The sequence below is a fragment of the Periophthalmus magnuspinnatus genome, chromosome 13 (assembly GCF_009829125.3).
Source record: "Periophthalmus magnuspinnatus isolate fPerMag1 chromosome 13, fPerMag1.2.pri, whole genome shotgun sequence".
Taxonomy (NCBI): Eukaryota; Metazoa; Chordata; class Actinopteri; order Gobiiformes; family Gobiidae; genus Periophthalmus; species Periophthalmus magnuspinnatus.
The window spans coordinates 24,600,964-24,623,162 of record NC_047138.1 but is presented as its reverse complement, the minus strand read 5'-3'; the positions used below and the strand labels follow the sequence as shown (position 1 = coordinate 24,623,162).

Sequence of the window (22,199 nt, the reverse complement as noted above, 5' to 3'; positions counted from 1 at the left end):
TATTGATCACTTCACTGCAATAAAAGCAAATGCAATGTCTTAACATATTTAACATCTATTACACTGAGAGAAAGGAAGGCATGCTGCTTTTCAACAGGGCTTCTGCTTGGGTTTGTTTACAGGAGGGGGAGAGATGCCAAATATGTAGACAGTATAGTGATAATGGAGAGCAAAATGTAATGTGCATTTGGTTAGCTGGCTTGCTTATAATGCCAAATCCTTCAACCTTTTTTATGCCCTGGAATCACTTTTTTGAGTTTATATGCCCTCCCCATCAAGCTCAAAAATGCATTTTCACAAGTTGTCACCAATTTATATATTGTAAGGTTATGTAAGCAGAAGACAAAAAATATAGTGTTTTTTTTATTTTTTATTATTTTAATTTGTCTCAGTCCAGCAACAAATAACCAATAAGCCGGGACTGGTTGCTGACTTTTCTGTGTGAAGTTTGCATGTTCTCTCCATGCTTGTTTTTGGAGTAAAAAGTAAAAAGATAACAATGCAGAAGGCCTTGCATTCGTAATCTTCCTGTTGTAGCGTTAGGCACGAGGGACCAAAAAGACAGAACTCGGGGAACAGTGTTTATTTACAAAAGTGCAAAAAGGCAAATGACGGTAGGTCAGACGATATGTCGGGAACGAGGAGTGTGCCATGGTCCAAGGGAAAAGCGTGAGTAGCTGAGGCAGAGACGGGGACAACAGTACTGGTACTGGGAAGCAGGGCCAAAGATGGGAGAGCTGAGCTGGTCCAAGGAGCGGGATCTGGTGAGGAGCAAAAAGTATCCGGTTAGCAAGGTAAAAAGCAGGAAAAACATGAACTAAGCCAAGCAAGGTGTCCACATGAACACGCGGACAATCTGGTGCTGAGTGTTGGGTCCTGGCTCCTCTTATCCATTGCAGGTGCAGCTGATTGTGACTGCTTCCAGGTGTGCACGGGAGGAGCCAAGGTCTCCGCTCAGCTCCAGGCTCAGACACATGAGGGAGGGGAAAGCACATAAGGCAGGAACAGGGATCGTGACAGTACAGTACGGTAAAAGCCGGGTGACCATACATGACCCAGCCGGGAGGAGGGGGATCGGCAGGAGGGCAAAGGTGACTAATAACGACAGGCTTGATTTGGTACACGTGGAAAGTAGGGTGGATGCGGCCAGACAGAGGAAGTTTCAGTTGTACGGCGGCTGGATTAATGATCTTGGTAATTTTGAATGGCCCCAGGAAGCGGGGGGATAGTTTCCAGGAGTCGGTCTTGAGCGGGATGGTCTTGGACAACAACCAAACCGATTGACCAGGTTGATATCTGGGAGCAGGAGTGTGGTGCAAGTCTGCAGCTGTCTTGGTACGAGCCCCCAATTGGAGTAGTGCGGCTCTGGTCTTCAAACAGACTCTGCGACAGCGTTGAAGGTGGTGATGTGCGGACGGTACCGCCAGGTCTTTTTCCTCCGATGGAAAGAGAGGGGGCTGGTAGCCAAGGGAGGCTTGGAATAGGGATATACCCGTGGCTGAACTCACTAGGGAATTGTGTGCGTATTTGATCCAGGGTAAGAATATGCTACAGGCAGAAGGGTTTGAAGATACCACACGACTCCGTCAAACTGGTTAAGTTTGCGGATGACACCACCCTCATCGGACTCATCTCGGACGGCGATAAGTCTGCCTACAGGAGGGAGGTGGACCGGCTGGTGTCCTGGTGCAGCAGCAACAACCTGGAGATGATTGTGGACTTCAGGAAAGTCACAGCCCCCCTGCCTCCCCTCACCCTGACGGACTCCCCCATCACCACTGTGGACTCTTTCTGCTTCCTGGGCACCTGCATCACCCAGGATCTCAAGTGGGAGCCGACCATCAGCTCCCTCATCAAGAAAGCTCAGCAGAGGATGTTCCACCTGCGGTAGCTGAGGAAACTCAAGCTGCCAGTCCAGATGATGGTGCAGTTTTACACTTCCATCATTGAGTCCATCTTCACCTCCTCCATCACTGTGTGGTTCGCTGGGGCCACTGCCAGGGACAGACAGAGACTGCAGCGCATTGTGCGCTCTGCTGAGAAGGTGATTGGCTGCAGCCTTCCATCTATACTCGGGGGCGAGCAGGCCGTATAGCAGCTGACACTTCTCACCCTGGACATGGACTATATGAGCCACTTCCCTCTGGCAGGAGGCTACGGTCCATTGGGATCAGAACCTCTCGCCATAAGAACAGTTTCTTCCCCTCTGCTGTTTGTCTCATGAACACTTTATAATATCTGCACTAAACTGGACACTTTATAACACCGGTCACTTTAGTAAGCCACTTTGCACTGTTGTTTTGATGCTTCTGTTGTATATATTTTCTCCCTTTAAGTATTTCATTTGATTTTTTAAGCATATCTTTTTAACTTTGTGCATGCCCTTATTTGTATTTGTATTTATTCAGTGTGTTTATGTTGCACTTTTTCACCGAAGCAAGTTCCTAGTTTGTGAACTGTGTTCACAGACTATGGCAATAAAAGTCTTCTGATTCTGATTCTGATCTCAGTGTCCTGGTTTGCCCGCTCGGTCTGTCAGTTGGACCTTAGGGATGGAAACTGGACATGAGGCTGATAGATGCGCCCAGACCCTCGCAGAAAGCGCGCCACACCTGGGAGGTAAACTGGGTGCCACGGTCCGAGACAATATGCGAGGGAATTCCATGCAGCCGGAATACATGATTTGTGATCTGGTCTGCTGTTTCCTTGGCGGTCGGGAGCTTTGGCAGGGCGATGAAATGGGTTGCCTTGGAGAAACGGTTGACGATGAAGATGATCGTGTTGCCTTGGGATGGCAAGAGGCCTGTGACGAAGTCCACCGCCACATGGGACCAAGGCCGTTTTGGGACCGGAAGCGGATGCAGCAGGCCGGACGGTGGCGAATGAGAGGCCTTACCCCTGGCACACACCTGGCATGCGAAGACGTAAGCCCTGGTGTCACTGTCGATTGTAGGCCACCAGAAATGACGTCTCAACAGCGAGAGTGTGCAATTGGCTCCTGGATGAGAGGCGAACCGAGAGGTATCCATTCCAGTACCTTGGAGCGGACAGCATCTGGAATGAAAAGAGTGCCAGGTGGGCCATTACTCGGATCAGGGTCATTGCGTTGAGCCTCCCGGACCAAGTCTTCATTCTCCCAGTGAACGACTGCGACAACACAGGTAGGTAGAATGATGGGTTCTGGCTCAGTGGTGGACTCCTCCTGAGCGAACTGATGAGAAAGGGCGTATGGCTTGACGCTACGGGATCCCGGACGGTAGGTAAGTGTAAAATTAAACCAACTAAAGAATAGGGACCAACGGGCTTGACGGAAATTAAGGCGTTTGACAGACTGAATGTAGGAAAGATTCTTATGGTCAGTCTATACCAAAAAGCGTTGCTCCGCCCCCTCCAACCAGTGCCGCCACTCCTACAATGCGAGCTTGACCGGCAGTAGCTTGCAATCCCCCACATCGTAGTTGCTTTCCTCTGGAGACAAATGACGAGAGAAGAAAGCACAGGGAAACAAACAATTGTGGGGCTGAAACCTCTGGGAGAGGACAGCTCCCACTCCAGTGTCCGAGGCATCTACTTCCACAATGAACTGGCGAGAGGGGTCGGGCTGATGTAGGATCGGAGTGTAGGTGAAGAGGCCCTTCAATTTGTCGAAGGCGGACTGGGCTTTGGTAGTCCAAGTGAACTGTACAGAAGGAGAAGTGAGTTTGGTAACAGGGGAAACCACACGGCTAAAGTTCCGGATGAACTGTCTATAAAAGTTGCCAAAACTGATAAACCTCTGGAGTTGTTTTTGGTTATTACTTTCAATCGCGGCTTTAATTTTCTCAAGGTCAGCTCTCACCTGTCCACGCCCCATGATGAATCCCAAGAAACTGACCTCGTCTGTGCAGAACTCGCACTTTTCGGCCTTGACATAGAGCTTATTCTCGAGAAGACGTTGGAGGCCTGGTGTACATGATACTGGTGTTCCTGCGGGAACTGCGAAAGATCAGGATGTCGTCAAGATAAACAAAGACAAAACGGTTCAGGAAATCTCGAAGGACGTCATTGATAAGAGCCTGGAAGACTGCTGGGGCACAGGTTACTCCAAAAGGCATGACCAGATACTCCAAGTGTCCCAATGGTGTCTTGAAGTAAGCCTTCCACTCGTCCCCCTCCCTTATGCGCACCAAGTGTATGCAAGTTTTGTAAAAATGGTGGCTGCATAGAGTGGTGTAAAGGCGGAGTCTATGAGAGGAAGAGGGTATTTATTTTCAACAGTGATGTTGTTGAGGCCCCTGTATTCAATGCATGGACGTAGAGTTTTATCCTTTTTCGCCACAAAGAAAAAACCTGCGCCCACAGGAGAAGAGGATGGACGGATAATGCCTGCGACCAGAGAATCTCGGATGTACTACTCCATAGTTTCTTATTCCAGCTTGTAAAGGTTATAAAGGTGGCTGGAAGGCAAGGGAGCACCAGGCAAGAGGTCTATGGCGCAATCATAAGTACAGTGGGGAGCATGCGAGAGTGCCCGACTTTTGCTAAAAACATCCTTGAGATTGTGGTATTCCTCCGGTGTAGAGGAGAGATCCGGCGTGTCTGGGGAAGGATTAAGAACAGAGTTGGTGCCCCCTGCAAGAGACAGGGCTGATTGTAATCAGTGACAAGAAAAACTCCGCTGAGATGCTTACCCACCAGTACTCCCAGTGCTACTGGTGGGCGTCCCCCTTTTGGCCGAAACGGGCAGGTGGCAAGAACGTGTCCCCGTTTGCCACAATTAAAATAGCACTATGGCTTACAAACTCATGTCTCACTCTAAATGTACAAAAAACTGCCACAATGTATTTTACAAATAAAAGTAAAAAAGTAGTCCTTCCAAAAGTCATTGTGCATGGTCAAGCAATCCCCTCTGAGTATAAATACCTTGGCATTACACTGGATCCTACACTAACTTTTAAAAAACATATAAAACAAATGTGCCATAGCCTGAAATATCATAAAAACCTTCAAAAGTATAAGAAACAGACAGACGTCCAGTGCGCATCCACCGTCTCCTCCAGAACCACACGAGCTTCCACCACCGGACAATGTAACATCCCAAAACGGAAAACTGCTTTTGCACAAACAGCCTTCTCCTACAACACAATAAAACAATGGAACAACCTCCCACCTGAAATAAGAACTATCACAAACCATACTACATTCTCCTCTGAACTAAAAAAATGGCTTTGGGACAACTACACTTGCCAGCACTGAGTTTTATTGTGTTTTAAATGTAATATGTAAAGTGTGTAATGTATTTTAAGCATGGTAATGTGTGTGCATTAGAGTGCCTGAACTGGATGAATGACTGAGACGTGCGAATGTGCATATAAACTATAAGTTCTTATCTGTTTTTTATTATTATTGTGATTGCTGTATTTTTTCTCTGTAAACCAGGGACTGCAGATGGAAATTAGCTACATAGCTATAATCTGGTGCAGAACATCTCTGTTTTATGTTTAATGTCTCTGTACATGGTCCCTTAAATAAAGACTAAACTAACTAACTAACTAACTAACAATACAAGCAAACCCCTGCCTGGCAGCGTCCAAGACGTTCCCCGGCAGACAAACTTGCTCAACCCAGCTGCATGGGCTCCTCAGGGGGTGGAGAAGAGTAGCGTATCTCGGTCCGAACCGGCGAATGGTGTCTTTCTCTCTCTGGCGCGTCTGCAAGCAATTGTCAATTCGGTTGGCTAGCGATCAAGGATCTCAGGTCAGGGGGTTCATCGCGAGAAACCAGTTAGTCTTTTAATTGATCATTGAGTCCCTTTAAAAAGACAGCCTTTAACACACTGTCGGTCCAGTCCACCTCCGCAGCCAATGTCCAGAACTTGATTGTGTAATCCGCCACAGACTTGGACCCCTGAGCAAGACTTAACAGGGGGAAGCGGTGTCAGCCTGATAATGCGGGTAATCAAGACCAGTTTTAACTCACTCATGAAATTATCAAAGGTTATCTGGACTAACGCAGTGTTCGAGAACTTAGCCTCTGCCCTCTCCCCCTCAGCAATCCACAAATATAACGTGTCTTGGCTGCGTCAGATATAAAATGGGCTGGACGTTGTTGGAACATGGACAAGCAACAAAGCCCCGACAGAGGTTAGGCTGATCTGAATATGGGTCTGGATCTGTGCCCCTCGACTCCAGAGGACCCGACGGTGCCGTGGTCCCGGTGGTGGCAGGGGTGGCGGGAGTGCGAGTAGCATGGCGACCTGGTTGGTAAGCCTAGACACTTGCTCAGTGAGGGTCTGGGTACACTCGAACAGGGTCCGGATTGTCTGTTCGTGTTGTCCGATTATCACTCCGTGATGCGTAAACGCCTGGTGAAGCGTTTGATCTGGCCCCAAGTCTGATTGGTCCATATTGATTGTTCTGTCGTAACGTTAGGCACGAGGGACCAAAAAGACAGAACTCGGGAAGTGTTTATTTACAAAAGTGCAAAAAGGCAAATGACGGTAGATCAGACGATGTGTCGGGAGCAAGGAGTGTGCCGTAGTCCAAGAGAAAAGGATGAGTAGTTGAGGCAGAGACGGGGAGAACAGTACCGGTACCAGTAAGCAGGGTTGAAGAGAGCTGAGCTGGTCCCAGGAACGGGATCTGGTGAGGAGCAAAAAGTATCTGATAAGCAAGGTGAAAAGCAAGAAAAACATGAACTGAGCCAAGCAAGATGTATTCACATGACACTCGATCTGGTGCCGAGTGTCGGATCCTGGCTCCTCTTATCCACCACAGGTGCAGCTGATTGTGATTGCTTCCAGGTGCGCATGGGAGGAGCCAAGATCTCTGCCCAACTCCAGGCTCAGACATGTGAGGGAGGGGAAAGGACAGAAATAAGGCAGGGCAGACAGGGATCGTGACAGTTCCACACATTCTTATGGTGGTGATACCTCTCAATATAGCAAACTGTGGAACATTCCAGATAAAGCAATAACATTGCCTTGGAAACAAGTTGTTGCGTTACATATCAATGAAGCAATCAAAATCACTTTATTTTCCCCAAGAGGCAATTTAAGCACATTGAGCAGTAAAATACACTACATTAAATTTCAGACTATAGAGCACACCTGAATAAAAGCCGCACCAGTTAAATCAATTTTGTACATATACATTTCGTGTTGTAACATGAGATACATGGAAGGTTTTTGTAGTTTTCATTTAATTTAACATCTTGAAAGGCAGTACAACACGGCATCAACATGGGATGAACATACTTGCATGTTTAGAAAAAAAAACAGCACCAACTTGGCATCAAAATAGCACCGACACGACAGTAACATGCCTGATTAGAAAATAAAACATACTTTAACCTACTTAAAAAAGTCATTGGTTGCTATCTTCATCTTCCTCTTGTGCACTAAAGCCACTGAAGTCATCTTTGTCAGTGTCTGAATTGAACAGCTCCAGAAAAACTTTGTCAACCTCAGTCTCTCTTTCGAGTCACTTTTGTCTTGAACCACATTCACCATTGAGCTTGTGCTGTCCTCTTCATCATGCAGCAGTCCAGCTTTTCTAAATCTGTTGGTGATGGTGGACTTTTTCACACTGCTACACGCTGTGAGGATCCACTTGCAGACTTGAGCAAAAGTTGCTCTTTGCATGTGGCCAGTCTTGGTGTAGGATTTCTCACCGCTAGTCATCCATCCCCCATCCCAAGGGGGAAGTACCAACAACCTGTGTGGGTAATAGGGCAAGACCCTTCAAGCTACTGCCTACCTCATACAATGATGAGTGCGAATGAAACTTACAAAATGCCGGCTCAGACGTCGCCCGGCCAAAGAAGGTCTGCATTAGGTGTTGGGGAACCAGAGCACCTTGATGAGAAATAAGCTACTGGAACAAAACGGAGATGGGTGAGATTAGAGAACAAGGCTTTGTTGGAATGCTACTACTCCAGTGACCCGAGTCAGAGGGGTTGCATGAACAGGATGTGGGAAAAATGGTTACTCCGAAACCCACAGTCCAAGCTTATGGCTAAGCAACTAGTAGCTCAGTGTTACAACATCCGCAAACGCCAACTGCTATCACAACTTGAGATTGACGAGGTATAACACAAAATATGCTACGGCAAGGGGGGGGGGGGGGGGGGGGGGGGGGGCAGGACGCCAGATCAGAGGGGAGTTAACATTAACTCCCCAACCGGCGATTGGGTACGAAGCCCCAATAAGTATCACGCTGACCAACTGACCTGAAAGATAAAATCATGGCCCGAATGAACACATCACCTACAGAGACTAAGTGAAGTACCATCTGAAACTCTCCTAGAAGATGTGGTAGGGAGGTAGGGATTGCTTTCAGTGCAGCATTGAAACCATCACAGAGACCAATGAGCTGATATACACTTCAGCAGCAGTGATCCTAAAGGCGGGCATAGTGTACAGAAACATCTGTGCAGAGTACGGAGTACTGGAAACCCCAAGATCAAGGTGGGAAATGCCTCCAAAGGTAGTGGAGAATGATCGAGCCAAGATCCTGGGACTTCCAGGTACAGACTGACAGATGGCGATGACGGACATTGTGGTAGTGGATAGAAAACAGAGCAAAGTAATTGTGGTGGACATCGCAGTACCAAGCGATGGGAACATCAAGACAAAGTGAGAAATTAGAGAAATACCAGGGGTTCAAACAAGAGCTGGAGAAGGCCTGGAAGGTGAAGGTATCAGTGGTGGCCATGGTCATCGGAGCACTTAGGGCAGTGACCCCCAAACTAGAGGAGTGGCTACAGCAGATCTCAGGAAAAACATCAGACATCTCTGTCCAGAAAAGTGTGGTATGAGGAACAGAAAAGATACTGAGCAGAATATATACATATATATATATATACATACATACATACCCCCCCCCCCCCCCCCCCCCCACACACACACACACACACACACACACACACATTGCTGTTACATACACTCCTAAAGGATATACCACTTATAGGTCCCAAAATGTCTATTAAAGTATCTTTGATGCGGTGACTGGTCACCCCTGGTTTTGCTCGCTGACCCAGCCTCTCTCCATGGGCCAGTAAAGGTGACGAGTACAGCATGTAACGACTTGTGTTCAGGATGAGTTCATTCTGTAGTTCCCTCACTCTCTGCCCTAAACCCCACAGCTCATAAAGAAGCAGCCAATTAGACAGGAGTCCGGATGTGAACAGGACATCCCAAAGCACTTAAAGCTCCCCTGCATACACACACACACACACACACACCCCCACACGCACCCCCCCCCCCCCCCCACACACACACACACACACACCCGCACAGGCTCATGCACACACACACTTCTTTCATTTGCAGAGAAGAGGTGGAGATGTCTAGTGCATAGTGCACACTATTAAAATCCTTCTGTTCTCCTCTTGTGTCAGATCTGTGGAGAGCCAACCCCACTCACCATAAGAATGCAATTTTTTTAATTATATTTGCATAATACAAATGCATAGATGCAAAATATAAATTTAATCCTATACATTATATACAAGCCAACAAATTAACATATCCACAGAAACAAGCAATGAGCAGACTCCCAGTCGAAAAGTTGCATTGTGCACCTTAAATTACTGTAACGACCCTTTCAAGATAAAAAGACAGTTTTGAGCTCCCTCTATTAGTCTGTAATTTCTGTTTTTCACAATGGGATTTGGGTGTCAGAGGCTTTTAATTGCCTTGTAGCTTTCTCCAAATTGAGTCCTGCTGCAGCCCAGTGGAGCAGAAAGTCTCTTCAGTATCAGTGAATGTGGGGTCTGGGCCTGTGGTCAGCCTGCTGATAGGTGGGGCCTGCTTTAGTAAAACCTCCTGATAAATAAATAATCCCTGGCCAATGGTAATCCCTGGCCACCCCTTTGTAGTGTAAGGACAGTGAGGGAGTGCAGCAGGGTGAGGGAGCTGCCCATGCACACACATAAATAACCCACCCAATCCTGGGCCTATTGTACCGATGAAGAGAGTGGATTTATTCAACTAAAACTTGCTTCCAACTTTCAACTGGTTTCTTGTTCAGATGTTATAGATGGAATTTACTCTTGTTTTTGTTTAAAATACTACTGCTTAGTACAGTTGCAGTTGTTGTACCATACTGGTATTAAAGGTTTTGTACCTGTACCTTTTTGTCTTAAAAATGTGAAAAAGAGAACTTGTTCATTTTAATTGGTTTACATGAAAAGAAACTATAACTGTTTTGATCATTTTAATTAGTGGAGCATTATGTAACATATGTCATATTCTTGTCTCTGTAGAGATGTTATTGGATTGTTGGATTCTACTGTATGCCATTGAACAGAGATTGAGGGATGAGGCCAAGAAAAACATAGAGAAATGTGATCTCTGAGGACCTGACTAAACAAGACATCTGTGCAGAGTAGGCAAGGGATAGATGAGCATGGAATAGAGCCATCTCACATCCAACCCCGAATAGGGCGCAAAAATTATGATTAAACATGTATATCTCCATGGAGATAAGCAAGTGACATCACCAGGCTCCATTACAGGAGAGGTAAAGCAGTAGCATTTCCATATAAATTAACGTAGCATATTCCCACACAAAAAAAACCCCATAGCATAGCGTTAAATATAATTGAAATAATAATCTAAAATAGAGGTGCGAATGTAAGGAACAGCATGATGAAAAAACAAAGATGAAAACACTGCAGCACACTCTGATGGCAGGTGTCTTTTTGTCTGACGAAAACCTAATCAACGTAATCAATAATAAAAAGCTGTGGACAATTGGCACATCAGTGTGCTTTTATTTTATTTTTTAGAATTTACAATGGCAGATAACAGCACTACCAGCAGCAAGAGTTTCAACAATGATTTGCAAATGATTTGCAAGACTCATATTTGGCCCACTCCATTTATTGCTTTTATATAACATTTATGGACTATCATATTTTAGTTTAAATTGTTAATTGCTATGGCAACACTAAACATTTTTATCATTCTGAAACCAAACATGTAAAGTACCAAACATTTAAAATATGTTTATAACCACTTTACATCATGGTTCATGTCAGCCCATTCAGATCTCCTATAGGCCTTTTAACACTCTTATCGGCTGTGTGGGAAAGTGTTTCTTTACTTTTAAGCCCTCAGCTCTGGAAGTCAAAGCCCTAACAAACTACACAAATTTTAATTAGAGAAGTCAGATTGAAGTCAGTGAAGAGACGATTAGGTGTGATGGGACACGGGCTTGCATAAATGATAGCTCCACTGTCATTTGTCAAGGTGGAGATAAACAAATAAATGTATATACTGATCAGCTATCACTATACCCTCTTATTTTATTTATATGTTTATTAAAGGACCCATATTATGCTATTTTCCTCTTCACAAATATACCTGGAGTTGTGTTTCGTTTCATTCACACATGTTTAACACACAAATCCTGCATATATCTTCTCTCAAACAGAAAACACGTTCCACCTTGTGATGTTATGTGGTAATACATGAAGTGTTTCATTGTATTTTTAAATTCCGTTCACCTTCACTAGAATCATTTGGATAATTTCAGCTATGGAATTGCCTATCTCTACTAAACAAGTAGAGATAGGTAAGGATGGATAGTGTTAAGAATGACATCAGAGGGGCAGTACATATTTCATGGTTCAGAAATATGGATTCAGTAGGATAGAGTCAGACAGAATCAATAGCAATATTGTTGGTGTGAAAGGATACAGAGACTGTAGAGGGCAGGTTTTGGTGCAGGCTTTGCTGAGGAGACCCTGAAGCCAATCGCAGAAAGTGAAAGAAGATAAGAAAGTTATGGGGTTAATGAGCAGCTCGGAGAAGAAGCAGCCATATTGGATTTGGCATCTTGTTCCTAAAATACATCAATGACCTTTGGAGTGAGAAGCACAGTCACAGCTCATTCATAAAGATGGGTCTTAGTGATGCAAATTCATCTTGTGTTAGACACCTGAGGTACCCTGCATCCTTTAGAGCACAGAAACAGTATGAGAGTTTATAGAATAGAATTTAACTATAACATTATGACCACATGCAATAGATTATTATGTGCTTTCTCATGATCAAAACCTCTGAAAAAATTAGACTGTCCATCCATCCATTTTCTTCCGCTTGTCTGGGGCCGGGTCGCGGGGGCAGCAGTCTAAGCAGGGACTCCCAGACTTCCCTCACCCCAGACACGTCCTCCAGCTGCTCCGATGAGACCCCAAGACGTTCCCAGGCCAGCCGAGATACATAGTCCCTCCAGCGTGTCCTGGGTCTTCCCTTGGGCCTCCTCCCGGTGGGACATGCCCAGAACACCTCCCTAGGGAGGCGTCCAGGAGGCACCCTGAGCAGATGCCCGAGCCACCTCAGCTGGCTCCTCCCGACCTGTAGGAGCAGTCTACTCCGAACTCTCCCCGTGTGACTGAGTTCCTCACCCTATCCCTAAGGGTGGGTCCAGCCACCCTACAGAGGAGACCCATTTCGGCCGCTTGTATCTGCGATCTTGTCCTTTCGGTCATTACCCAAAGCTAGCCAAGGGTAGGAGCGTAGAATGACCAGTAAATCGAGAGCTTTGCCTACCGGCTCAGCTTCTTCTTCACCACAACGGACCGATACAGCAACTGCATCACTGCAGACGCTGCACCGATCCGCCTGTCAATCTCACACTCAATCCTTCCCTCACTTGCGAACAAGACCCAGAGATACTTGAACTCCTCCACTTGAGGCAAAGATTCTCCACCCATCCGGAGAGGGCAAACCACCTTTTTCCGATCGAGAACCATGGCCTCGGATTTGGAGGAGCTGATTCTCATCCACGTTCCTACCCTCACCTATGGTCATGAGCTCTGGGTAATGACCGAAAGGACAAGGTCGCGGATACAAGCGGCCGAAATGGGTTTCCTCCGCAGAGTGGCTGGGCACACCCTTAGGGATAGGGTGAGGAGCTCAGTCACACGGGAGGAGCTCGGAGTAGGTCCGCTGCTCCTACACGTTGAGAGGAGCCAGCTGAGGTGGCTCGGGCATCTGCTCAGGATGCCTCCTGGACGCCTCCCTAGGGAGGTGTTCTGGGCATGTGGAGGCCCCGGGGAAGACCCAGGACACGCTGGAGGGACTATGTCTCTTGGCTGGCCTGGGAACGCCTTGGGATCCCACCGGAGGAGCTGGAGGATGTGTCTGGGGTGAGGGAAGTTTAGGAGTCCCTGCTTAGACTGCTGCCACCGCGACCCGGCCCTGGATAAGTGGAAGAAAATGGATGGATAGATGGATGATTCTCATCCCAGCTGCTTCACACTCGGCTGCAAACCGCCCCAGTGCCTGCTGCAGGTCCTGGCTCGAAGAAGCCATCAGGACAACATCATCTGCAAACAGCAGAGTTGAGATCCTGTAAATAAATATAATGAACAGAACCGTGACAAAGGGCAGCCCTGGCGGAGTCCAGCATACACCGGGAACAGGTCAGCAATGCGAACACAGCTCCTGCTCTGGTCATACAGGGGCTGGACAGCCCTTAGCAAAGACCCCATACTCCTGGAGCACCCCCCAAAGGACACCACGAGGGACACGGTCGAATGCCTTCTCCAGGTCTACAAAACACATGTGGACTAATTGGGCAAACTCCCATGATCCCTCGAAAATGAGACTGGTATGTTCTATTTGCATCTGATTAAAACATTTTTATTGTTTACAAATGCAAAGCTGGTGCACTATAAGCTAATTGTTGTTAGCAGTGGTGTAAAAGGCAAAACTGTGCTCTGGCTTCTAAATGTTATGAAAAGTGCATATACATATATTAGTGAATAAGCATGCTAGAAGGCGTTAAGAATGTAAGGAATATGTTTGGACCATTGCAAACTGTATATAATCTAATTCTGTTTTTCACATTTGAAGACAGTAAAAACTGACAGTACTGCAGTATATTTTGTAGTCTTTTAGTCATTGTTAATTAAATTTTATTGAGTAAAAAAGATTTATACAGATTTATACAGAATGTCTTCCCTTGAAAATGGAGTATCATCTATTGGCCTACCTCTTTAAATCCCACTGAGGTTAAATGCACTATATATTGTTCTACAGCCTGTGTGCGTGTGCTGAGTGTGCTGTGCAGAGCAGTGACTTTCAGGTGGCCTTTAGTGAATCAGATGGAGCAGTTTTATGAAGCTGAGCTGATGCAATAAGAGCCAGATCTACTGTCTGTCACATCCATTCAAAGCATCAGGCCTGAGAATATTACCTTGCTCATGGGTGATATAATTCATACAAAGATTTCGAAGATCAAAAGTGAAGCATGAGATAGTACTAAATGAAAGACAATATACTACATGCCTCACAATGTACACATTCATTTGCAAAAACAGATAAGTGCCATTTAAAAAAGTCTTCAGAGGCATAGTCATGTTTTATAAAGTTATAAAGCTAAATGTTATGCCAATCAAAATATTATTCCAACACTCTTTGTTGAAATCCACCAGCCATTATTGCATTGATAAAATCTGTAGAAGATAGTAACAAACAGAAAAAAAGCAAAAAAATAATAAAAACTTTTAAATATTTTTTCTAAACTAATCTGATTTTACAACTGAACAAGTGATGTATATATGTTTCAAAGTGCCCATAAAAGACACAATCCAGTGTAAGTAAACTGGGTGCAAACACCAGTTAAAAATGGTTACATTGGAATTCAAACTCTTTTTTAGGACTACGACATTGCTTATTATCACTTTCTTGATATTATTTATACCCCATAGTTACATGCTGATGGTGAACAGCTTGTCACAACTAGCTTGGGACAGAAAGACAGAGAAGTGGCAGCCTCTTTGGCCAACCCTCTAACCACAGTGAGTAAAAGTGAATGAAGCATCTATTATAAAAAAACAACAACCCAGAAGCATAAAATCTAACCACCAACTGTTCAATGCCCTTACTGGACAATCTGATATCCTTCCAATGACTTTAAGTCATTTTAAAATCCTCCTTTTTGTCTTGAGCAAAAATCCACCATGACTCCTTCTGCCAGTGCCCACACCATTACTGAGTCCATTTGAACTAACTTATATAGCAAAAATCTCATCATATTTACTTTTTGTGAAGGCCTGCTATAGCTTTTATCCAGATTAAACTACATTTGTCCCTGCGATGGAATGAGCTAATCCTTAACTTTTTTCAGCGACCTATTTTTTGTCTGTTTGAAGACTTTTGGGCTGAAATCTCACACTTACACAGCTGAGACAGCAGCAGCTGGGGAAAAGGAGGCAAAAGGAGGAAGAGGAGGGGGCAGCAGTGTCAAGGTCACCCCACAGAGAGAGACACTGTCCTGGGATAAGTGAAATTTCCTTGACAAACTTTGCTTCTCTTGGTTTCTGGTAATTGTTAAGAAAAAGGCATATTTGTTTAAAATCCACAAGACAGGTGATTTTGACAGTAGGACTTGAACTATATCTTTCTTGCATATGGAAAAAAATCTCACAAAATGTATGTTTGATAAAGCAAAAGCAAAAAAAACAACAAAAAAACAAACAAAAAAAAACAAAAAAAACCCCAAAAACAAAACAAAAAATAAATAAATAAAAATAAACTTGAAGATCCCAATTTATCAGATTGACAACCACAACAGCATACAGGGTAACCGTAACTGAAGTATCTATTTCTCCACTGAGATTATTATTATGTTTGTGGGTCTGCAATTGAATGGACACAAGGCTAATAATGCCATATTGTCGAACATAACAAGCAATAACTTCTTCGTGAGACAGGCAGGTGGCAGACCATAGAAAAGTTACATAGTGCACCTTTAATCAGTATTCTAGCTGCGGTTCTGTTTCATTTACTACAAGCTTAGATGTTAGTGACTAAAATTAACACAGACTTTTTTAATCTTATTCTTCCATGCTACTGAAAAGGAACCACAGGGTGCAGCCCCGGGGGACCTTTCTTCTAAGACAGGGTTATTAGCTTATGGAAGTTTTGTATTAATAGAGGAGACTGTCAACTACCTAGATGAAAACCACTATACTTACAATACAAACCTATGTAAAGATTTTTTTAAATGTCTTGAAATTAAACCCAAAGCCAAGAAATGCAAGATAAATCAAGAAACTACTCAAAGCTTGACAAATAGCACATAATAAAGAACCTGCACTTTACACACATCAGCAGCTTTCAACAAATACTGATATTGCACAAGTTTGAGAAAGCCAGAGGTTGAAGTTGGGCCAAAAATGCATATCTTTGAGTAATTGTTTCCACTTATTTCATTTCTTGTGTGGTAATCAATGTTCCAATATGTTCATTACTGCCAAATCAGAAAACTTTGTTTGTTGGACCACAGCCACTTAAAGGAGCACTGTGTAACTTTTCTGGTGTAGGGTCAACCAATGATTATCTACATTGAGATGTTGCTGCTTTACTGAGAATCTTCCAAAGGCATTTTGTCTTACCTATTTTGCATTTCTACCATGAGTTTTTGCTGCTTACCCATACCTTAAAAAATAATGATTACAGTGAGTAGACCTGCCTCTCCATAGATCTGACTTGTAACTTGTCCTGGTTGCATAACCTGCTTGAGATTGATAAATTCTGAGTGCAGTCTGAGTCAGACACACAGATACTTAATAGTTCTGAGAGCTTTTGCTACGGCTCCTTTTTAGTCAACTAATCGATCAGCAGGACATGTCTTTCGTCGACCAAAAATTTCTTTAGTAGCCTACAGCCCTATAGTGGACTTCAAACTACACAAAACTCAAAATCTTTTTCTTACCTGCATTGCGTAGTTTTCTGTTTCGGAGCACTGCCACGATCACCAGTAGATTTCCCAGTACATCGACCACAGTGGTGAAAATCAGTACTGCAGCCAGAGTGTACACTGCCCAGTCAGGATGTCCCATAGCCCGGGTCGCCTTGGGTTCATCGTCCAGGGAGTCCACGTCGCCCTCCGCAGCACCCCCCATGGGTCCTACACCTAAATGTCTCTACTAAGTGCTTTTCTCACATCCAAAATATTCTTCAGAGCCAGTAGAATGTCCTGTATGTCCTTTTCTTTTAGGCATTTACAATTTTATTGGGTGGTATTAATTTTCATTTGAATGTTAAGGTTGAACATGTCAATTTGGGAAGCAATCTAGGCACTATCCAAATTTCCACCATTTTTGTAGTCAATCTTCAAGTAACTGAAGAACTGTAGAAGCAGCTTGGATGAGCAGTGAAATGTCTTCACTTCTACAACTTTTATCCAGTTGAAAGATTTGAATTTTTTATTTTAGTATAGATCATACCTAGAGGACTGGGGGATTACACAGACAGTTCTTCAAATAATAGCTATGTGGTTGACTAGAAGTTTAGATGGACCAATTTGAAAATAATAATTTCCTGAGTATTTTTTTCAAACCTGAAAATCAATTAGATTAATTAGTTCAAATGCATGTTGGTTGAATCTTAATACAAAAGTGTCTCCTTGTAAGGTCTTCACGCACTGAAAAAGCATAGTAAGATGCACATTTTTGAAGAACCCAAACAGTTTTCTGGTGTTGTTAACCTTGGCTAAAGAAATGTAATCTCCAAATGTCAGGCAAACCAAAATGCTTTCCTAAAATAGCACACCTTCTGAAATGGCAGCTGTTTCAATTTTCAAAATATCTTGGGAACACAGAGCCTGAAATGAAATTCAGGTTTGACATTTAGTTTTTTCATAGTCACTTCCCTTCAAGAGCCTTTTCCCCAGGATTATCCAACCTTTTTGTGTTTTTACATTTCTGAATGAAAACTATTTTGACTTGACTTGTCTATTTATCTACAACTTATATGCCATAGCCCCTATCTACATGACTCTCATCCAAATGTCCATTCCTAAAAATAAAATGTCCCACATGTTCCTCATTACAAATCAGTAAATGTTTGACTAGTTCAATCCAATGTTCTTCTGATTGAAATGTGTGTTTTTATCAATATAGTTCTTTACCATAATTTCAAACAGCCCCTTCAGACTCTTTTCTGCCACACCTCTTTTACTTGAGTCTTAATCTTTAGAAGTCTACCTCAAAGAACCTCATCACGTTTCCTCTTTGGATCTCGTCCATGCATTATGTCCATAGTTTTGTCCATATTGTCCATTGTAGATAATTTTACTAGATCTCAGACATCCATGCAATTCTCGTAGGACACTTACTGGCATTTCTTTTTTGCTTTCAGTCTTGCTCCATCCTTCTTTTGCTTAACCATCTCCAATGCTTCATTCGTCAACTGTCATTTGAGTTGGTTATCCCGTTCCCCGCTCCATATGCGGTCCCTGTATCCAGACGGTGTCCCTGCATGCTCCTATCCCGATCTCCGTGGAGTCCCTCTTCTCTCCTTTCCTTTCTTCTCTGCTCCCTCTCCTCTCTTCCCTCTCTCTGGCTCTGTGTCAGATTCTCTCACAGAGGCACCAAAGCTGAGACAGGCCCCGCCCACTGGTCCACGTGCACTGCGCTGCAATCCATGGAGCTCATTCATTCAGAGATTGTGTTTACAGCAGCAGCATGTGGGCGGATGTAAACATAGGGGGTTATTATGGTAATGAAGTGTATTTAAGCTGCAGTGAGCAACGTGGAGCGCATTTATCAAGACTATATAATCAAATATTGGTAATAGAATAACTAACATATACAGTTAAACCTATATGTTAATAATTTTGCCTTGCTTTAATTGAGTTTGTTTGAAAGTACCCTGCGTAACTTTTCTTGAAGAGGGTATGCTACCTGCTTGGCTACATTGAGATTTTGCTTTGTTGTTTCACAGTATGGCAAATATATCTCCATGGAGACAAAAAGGAGTTGGCAGCAGCAGGTTCAGTTACAGGTCAGACCTGTGGAGAAGTGACCCAACTCACAGTGAGGATGCTTTTTTTCCAAGATATTTTTGAGTAATATATTTAACAACTGTAATTAATGACAGTGGCAAATGGAAACATTTCTCTATAGCGCTTTTCCACCTTCAAGGCACTCAAAGCAATTTACATCAAGGGGCCACTCACCCATTCACACACACATTCACACACACCAGTGTACAGAAACACTAGGAGCAAGGTGGGTTAAGTCTCTTGCCCAAGGACACAAGGGCATCATGTTGAGGAGCTGGACCTGACCACTCAAACAATGATGTTTATGTCAAGAGAATAATTCAAACCACCCATATGCATTGCACATGATGGATATATGGATGGTGCAATGCATATGTGAAGCATTTCAGGGAAAGCAATAACATCCCCATGGAGACAAGCAGGTGTAGGACCCTCCTTAAAAAGTTACATACTCCACCTTTAAACATATGTACAACAACCTCTGAAGTTTCTCCGGGTGCATTGGTGACTTTCAAATATCCTTCAACATCTGAAGGAGAGTAACATCAGTGAAGCCTGGCAACAGCAGGCATCAAGACCCCATCTAAAAAAAAATATAATGAATCTAAATAGATCCGTACTACCACCATTTCATAATTTCATTGGGCAAGACACTTAACACACCTTACCCACAAAAAAGTGTTTGGGAGTGTAATTTTTAGTAGTTCAAGGGAGAATTGGTGCAAAAATTTTTTAAACATGCTATAAAGATAAAGTTTGTATTGATTTGACTAAGGAGAGAATGAAGAATGAACTACCAGAATAACAGTTTGAGAAGCTTGTGTGGATCCTTGTAAACCTGAGCCATTGTTCTTACAAATCCCTGAAGGAAAATGAAAAAGTGCAACAAAAAAGCCAAAGTGAGCGACCCAGTTTTAAGAACACCCCTTGCTATACACAAGCAAGAGTCTGAGAACAAATAGGATGTGTTCACTTGACACCATGATGCAGTCTTGTCTTGACCTGTTTTAAAGAAGAGGCTATTCTTTTTTCTTCTTATAGATAATCTACAACACATATAGATACATCAGAACCGCTAGCCTCTTTAGTGCAGGACAATACTGGACTACTCAAACGTGCATTTATAATTCAAAATATAAATATAATTCTGAGTAACATTATGAAAAAGCATGATAACATGTTTAAAAACTCATAAAAGTCAGTTTTGCATAATTTGTCAAGTTTAAACATGGACAAATATATATATCTTTTGTCACAAGAGCATTGAAACATGATACATTTGATCATAGCGTAGTGATTTAAGATTCAAGAAACTTGAAAACTCGTGTAACGCAATTGTGATTAAATTTTGATTTTTCATTTGCAATGTGTGGGAGGTAACACTTAACTCCCCTTTGTAAAATACATTGTAATGTATATATCAGCCTAGTGTTCTGTTTACACTGGATGACACCATTCATGAGGTCATGTTGTTATCTACAACTATTTGAGGACTTTTCCCATTCAAAAGATATTGCATTTAATCTTCTGAAGAGTTATAAAGACCCTGCCCTCCATTTGAATGTTTGACAGGGCATTTGTTGAGAGCAATAATCCTAAGGAACTTCCTGGCAAAACATTTAAATAGATCACTTATAATGCCAACAAGCAGTCCAAGTCATGTCTTGTCTCCCACAAGACTTCCCTGTTTTGTGGCTGTTTTATTCCTGTTCTTCTTCAGGGTTGGAGTTTTATGTCAGCAATGAAGTAAGGAAGGACAGAAAAGCTAAGAGGACACTTTTTAAAGGGTCTGGGAAAATACACATTAGACATGTAAACGAGGGTCATTAGGAGGTTAGAGCGAATCATTTCAGAAGATAAACTTAAACACATATGTTACGCTATATATCAGGGAGTAGTAGTATGAGGTAGTAAATGTAGCAGTGCAGGGTAATTGGAGAAACTATAGCAGAAAAGTAGTTTGTTTCTTGTGCTAACAGGACAAGCATTGAAATCTAGGAGACCCAATGCTGAAGACTAAATCTGGCTTCAGTAATTTAGTTAGTAGAGTGTTTATACATTGATCCAAAGGCTGGCGGATCAAATCCCGCTCCTGACCTAAACATCTTTGGGAAAGCAGTCAGATCCACTGTCCCACACGTTGGCGGTGCAATTCCAGCTCCCACAGATGAATGCTGTCATTGTGTTCTTGGGCAAGACACTTAACCCACCTTGCTTCCAGTGTCTGCATACACTAGCGTATGGATATGTGTGTCGATGGGTGAGTGGTTTCTTGATATAAAGTGCTTTGAGTGCCTTGAATATGGAAAAGCACTATATATATAAAAATGTGACCCTTTACTTAGCAAACTCACCACCTTTATTTATTTATAGCTTTACAAATTATACACCACACCATTACACCTACAAATGCAGCTAATGAAACGCTTTCATTGTAGCTAATTGACAATTACATTTTCCATTATAGAGGCCTCCTTTAAGTATCTCTAAGAGACTCCAAGATGGTGGGTCACTGTATTTTTAATGAGAAATCCATATACAACATGAAGCCAGAGTAACACCACTAAAGGTCTAAAGGTTGTTGTCCACTGCATGATATTTTTCATCTTATACGATGGATGTCACACTCCAATGTGGCCACTTGAAAATCATATGACACTCATTCATACTGCAATGGGTCACATGATAAATTGTCCCTATGACCTAAATTTTGTCTGAGCAATTATTAAAGGCCATATATTACACAAAATTAACTCTTGTGAGCTTTAAGCCATGGTATAATGTAGTTACCTTCTCAAAAACATACCTGGAGTTGTGTTTTGCTTCATTCACACATTTCTGAGTAACCCTTTGTTAGTCTGTCTACATCCCCCAAATCTCAAAATGCTCTGTTCCACCAAGAAAAAAGGTCGCTGGTGCGGACCGGCTTGATCTGGGGGAGACATGGAACGTGGGATGAATGCGGAGCGAGGGGGGAAGTTGTAGCCGTACCGCAGAGTCGTTGACGACCCTGTCGATCTTGAAAGGACCAAGGAATCGGGGGGAAAGCTTGCGTGAGTCCGTCTTGAGCGAAATATTCCTCGAGGACAACCAAACCGACTGCCCGGGTGCATAGTTGGGAGCTGGAATGCGCCGGCGGTCAGCCACCATCTTAGTGCGGGCCCCCGCCTTAAGGAGCGCCGCCCGAGTCCTCCGCCAGGTCCGACGACAGCGCTGCAGGTGGTGCTGGACGGAAGGCACTGCCAGATCCCTCTCCTCGGAAGGGAAGAGTGGAGGTTGGTACCCCAACGAGGCCTGAAATGGGGAGACTCCCGTTGCTGAGCTCACCAGGGAGTTGTGGGAGTACTCTATCCACGGGAGATAGGTGCTCCAAGCGGCCGGGTTGGCGGAGACCACGCATCGAAGAGCCCTCTC

The 22,199-nt window shown here is 43.7% G+C and overlaps 1 protein-coding gene across 1 annotated transcript in view; it reads right to left on the bottom strand.

The window, feature by feature from the left end:
• Nucleotides 1–16,902, bottom strand: part of mtnr1ba (melatonin receptor type 1Ba) — a 44,959-nt gene extending 28,057 nt beyond the window's left edge. Inside the window, exon 1 of the mRNA XM_033976962.2 lies at nucleotides 16,713–16,902. Within this exon, the coding sequence (XP_033832853.2) occupies nucleotides 16,713–16,902 (190 nt within the window). The remainder of the gene's footprint in view (nucleotides 1–16,712) is intronic.
• Between the last annotated feature and the right edge of the window lie 5,297 nt (nucleotides 16,903–22,199).